Below are 3,898 nucleotides of genomic sequence, written 5' to 3'. Positions count from 1 at the left end.
TATATATATTTTTCGTTATGTAAAATAAAAATATTTAAATTTAGCAATTATAAAGAAGAGTGTATAATCAATTATCGAAGGTTTTACTATCTCTCGGGCATCGTTTTATTTCTATGTTTTTTAATGTATTTTTCTTCATAGAAATCGAAAATAATCATTTCAATAACATAAGACTTAAGAAAAAATTGATACATTGTAATAAAATGAATAAAATCCTTATTCGCACTGTCAGTTTAGAAATATTTTATAGAAATAATCTTATTTTAGAAATAGCCTTATTTTAGAAATAGCCTTAATTTAGAAATTAATTCTAAATTGGATAAAATGTGAGTAATATTGCATCACAAAACATTAATTAGATTATATTTTTCATTAGGACATTTGTTACAAAAAAAATTTATCATCTTATGGAAAATATAAAAACTTGAAAATAAAACATCAATTATTGCTTCTCAACTAATCCTTTTTACGAATCATTTTATATTCTTAGATCAATTCAATTTATATCGACTGTAATATTGATAATTGGCAACGGAAAAGTTCTCTCCGGATTTTGTATGTAAATATATGTATTAGTACCGCGGAAAGTTCATGTCGATTTTTCCCCTATAAATATCTCTTGAAAAAAACCACACGAATTTTCCGCAATATCTAATATATATGGAATATTGGTCATTCCACACCAAATCGCCGGCCTTCGTCACCGATCTCTTCTGATTTTTTTATATTCCTCATATAAAAATATGTACTCAATTATTTTTTGAAATTTTTATCTTCATTAATTTCCTAGATATGAATTTTTAAATATTTTTAATTTATTTTATTTTGTAAATATTTAGTTGAACACTTCTGTTTAAATTATTGAAAAACAAAAAATAATCACAAATTGTTCGTCTTGAAATTCTCTATTAGGAAAAAAATATGAAAAAAACTTCAAGTTTTTACTTGAAAAATCTGATTGAAATAAACAAATCGATTTTCGTCAAGATTGACATTTTTAATTTTTATAAAAAAATTCTTCAATATTCTTAGTAGAAATACAAAGAAGTCGTATTTGATTATGGTCAAAATTTTTGTTCTATTTTTTTTAATTTTGCAAAATATTAAATCTATTATTTATTATGTTGATAGATTTTTACAACAAATAAAAATATAAAAAACGGAAATTAAGAGCCTTGATATGTGATAATTGGTGCGCAAATCATATACAAATATATTTCAATTGTATTTACTGATCTATTACATAAAATAAAGAACTATAGATTTCTAATCTATTGATGAGTTACATAAATCATGTTATTTCATAATATACTAGAGAATATATTTTTAATTTCACAATTATTTAGAGAATAAGAATTATAAAGAAAGATTTATAAGAATATTATTTGAATAAAATAATGTTTTATTAGAATATGTGAAAAATAACGATATTATTTAATAATAGATAACTCTAGATTAAAATAAAAAATAATTTTTGCGAAAAACAAAAAGAATAAGGACTCACCGGACATTATTATTAGTGGATAAAAACTTCCGGCCGAGCAGTAATTCGCCATAATGTGATCTTTACACATAACAGAAATAATGAAACCTACGAAGATATTAACATAAATAATCACTTTAATTTCTAGCAGTTTTTGAATTGTTACTACGTATTTTTTTTTATATCTTTGTTGTGTGGAGTACTTACCATGCATCAATCCGCAAAAACCGACGAGAAATGTGAGGACTATTACAGTAAATATTGATCCTTTGCATTCTAAACCCCATATAGGAAAGAATAAAAGCACTATCATAACAGTATGGATAGCTATGCTGATGCTTTGAATAAAAATGTGAGATAGTAGAATATCTTCTGTCTTGACCCCTATTGCATATTTACATTACACATTTGAATTACTATGATAAGAAATAGTTGAAAAACTGATTTCGAAGACTAAGATCTGAATTCGTAGTTCTTCTTTAGACCTCAAGTCTGGTCTTCAATATTTGAACTCAGATTTCAATCTTGAATCTCCAAATCTAAATTTCAATGCTAGTGGCTAATGATCAAATTTAGTTCTTCGTGACTGTTCGTGAAAGGAAGTATGAGAATAAAATAAAAATGTAATGAGATTATAAGATATAATTAAATGTAATCGACCGAAAATCCATTTAGAAAATCTATTTTTTTCTTAAAAAAATGAATTTTTATTTTATTTTCACACTTCCCGCTCAGTCACGAACAGTAACGAAGAACTGAATTTGATGATTAGTACTGAAATTAGGTTTGGAAATTCAAGATTGGAATCGAACCGAATTTAGATATTAGAGACCAAACTTGAAATCTGAAGAACTATGAATTCGGGTCTAAATTAGTAAATTACCTTGGACTATGCTTCGATCCCAGACACCCTGCATCCGATCTGTAATTATTAAGGTAGTAGAGACTGTAGTGGCTAAAAAGAAGATAAGTCTGCAAAGATATAAACAGTTTAGTAATAGCAATGATTTCATTCATTGTGTTGGATTGACTTTTGCTTACGTTAACATGTATGTTGGTGCCACGTAATCCGCATAATTGAGATCAGTTGTACCATAAATAGGTTCTTCAAACTGAAAACAATTGGAATTTTATTCTTTCATTTCAATTTTACATAATTAAGAGAAAAATGGACGGAGAAAGAGAAAAAAAGATAGATGGTTGTGCATTAAGTACCATATCGAACTCTCATTTGCCTAATTTCCTACATTATTTTAATTTCGAAAGTCCATAACCAACATTTCTTATTGAAAAAAAGATAGATTTAAAATTATAACAAAATATAAAACATATTTACTCGAATGGGTGGATTGGCCAATTTTGACGAATATTTGCAATCCTTCATAATATCCTTATAAATCTCTAAAAAACGCTTAAATAGCTTCATTTGCAAAAAAAGCCCAATTTGTCTATCTGTAACAAAAGCCATTGTAAATTTAAGTATTTGTAACTTTACTAATAAATAAATTAATTTTGCGCATCGCTTATACTAATATATTCGTGATTTCAAATCATTTGGATCTTAATTTATTAAATTCTATGTAATTTCTTAAATAGTATTTTTTATTTAAAATAATTTTTATGTGTTTAGTTCACAATGTTAAGTTCACAAAATTTCTTATTTATTATAAAGAATCTTTTTTATAATACACAATAACATACCACTCATATCAAGGGAAACTTGAATCTGACTGGCAAGTAAATCGGAATCTTTCGTGAAAATGCCCTCTTCCATTCGTTTCTGCAGAGCTTCTGAGAAGTTTTGACTAAAATACAGTAAACCGCTAAGTTTACCATTTTGTACAACATGTCTGGCTTCAGAAACTTTGTTATAATACTCCTGAAAGCGAAGTATTAATAAGAATCTTTAAGAAATATGTTATTGTTATTAATTAATTGTTTATTATTGTTTATGTCATTCTATCGATTTATATCAAAATGTGTATATGTGTATTGAGATTATTATATTTCAATTTATTGAAATACAAAAATTCGCAGGAAAAGGATATCAAAAAGATGTAAAATTGTTTTAATATTATATACATGCCAATTGTACATTATTATCTTTAAATTATTTTTCAATCATATTTCGCTCTCATATCTCGTACCATTAATATATCAGAATCTCAAGAAAAAATTCTACACACATTAATATTAATATCATTAATTTCCTCACTCGATATCAAAAATATCAACTAATCGATATCAATCTTGACTCTGCGTTATTTTATCACTAACTCACTTTTACAATCAATTATAATTCCACCAATGAAATGGCAATGAACTTTGAACTCAATTTATGATTTGCGTTTGTAACAAACATAAACAGACAACTATTATTCGTATAATTATGATGTGTTAATATATGATTAGTAT

The 3,898-nt window shown here is 25.7% G+C and overlaps 1 protein-coding gene across 6 annotated transcripts in view; it reads right to left on the bottom strand.

The window, feature by feature from the left end:
• LOC108684519 (ABC transporter G family member 20-like) overlaps positions 1-3,898 on the bottom strand; it is a 19,717-nt gene that overhangs the window by 1,015 nt on the left and 14,804 nt on the right. For 5 of the 6 annotated variants that reach the window (XM_018188876.1, XM_018188878.1, XM_018188875.1 and 2 more), the window contains 6 exons: positions 3,185-3,362; positions 2,820-2,935; positions 2,525-2,595; positions 2,367-2,455; positions 1,691-1,867; positions 1,505-1,591 (listed from right to left, as the gene is read on the bottom strand). In XM_018188876.1, the coding sequence (XP_018044365.1) occupies positions 1,505-1,591; positions 1,691-1,867; positions 2,367-2,455; positions 2,525-2,595; positions 2,820-2,935; positions 3,185-3,362 (718 nt within the window). The remainder of the gene's footprint in view (positions 1-1,504; positions 1,592-1,690; positions 1,868-2,366; positions 2,456-2,524; positions 2,596-2,819; positions 2,936-3,184; positions 3,363-3,898) is intronic. The other variant, XR_001931640.1, reaches the window with a different exon arrangement.

This window comes from Atta colombica, unplaced genomic scaffold (genome assembly GCF_001594045.1).
Source record: "Atta colombica isolate Treedump-2 unplaced genomic scaffold, Acol1.0 scaffold135, whole genome shotgun sequence".
Taxonomy (NCBI): Eukaryota; Metazoa; Arthropoda; class Insecta; order Hymenoptera; family Formicidae; genus Atta; species Atta colombica.
Note: the sequence above shows the minus strand (reverse complement) of the source record. Positions and strands in the feature narration are given on the sequence as shown.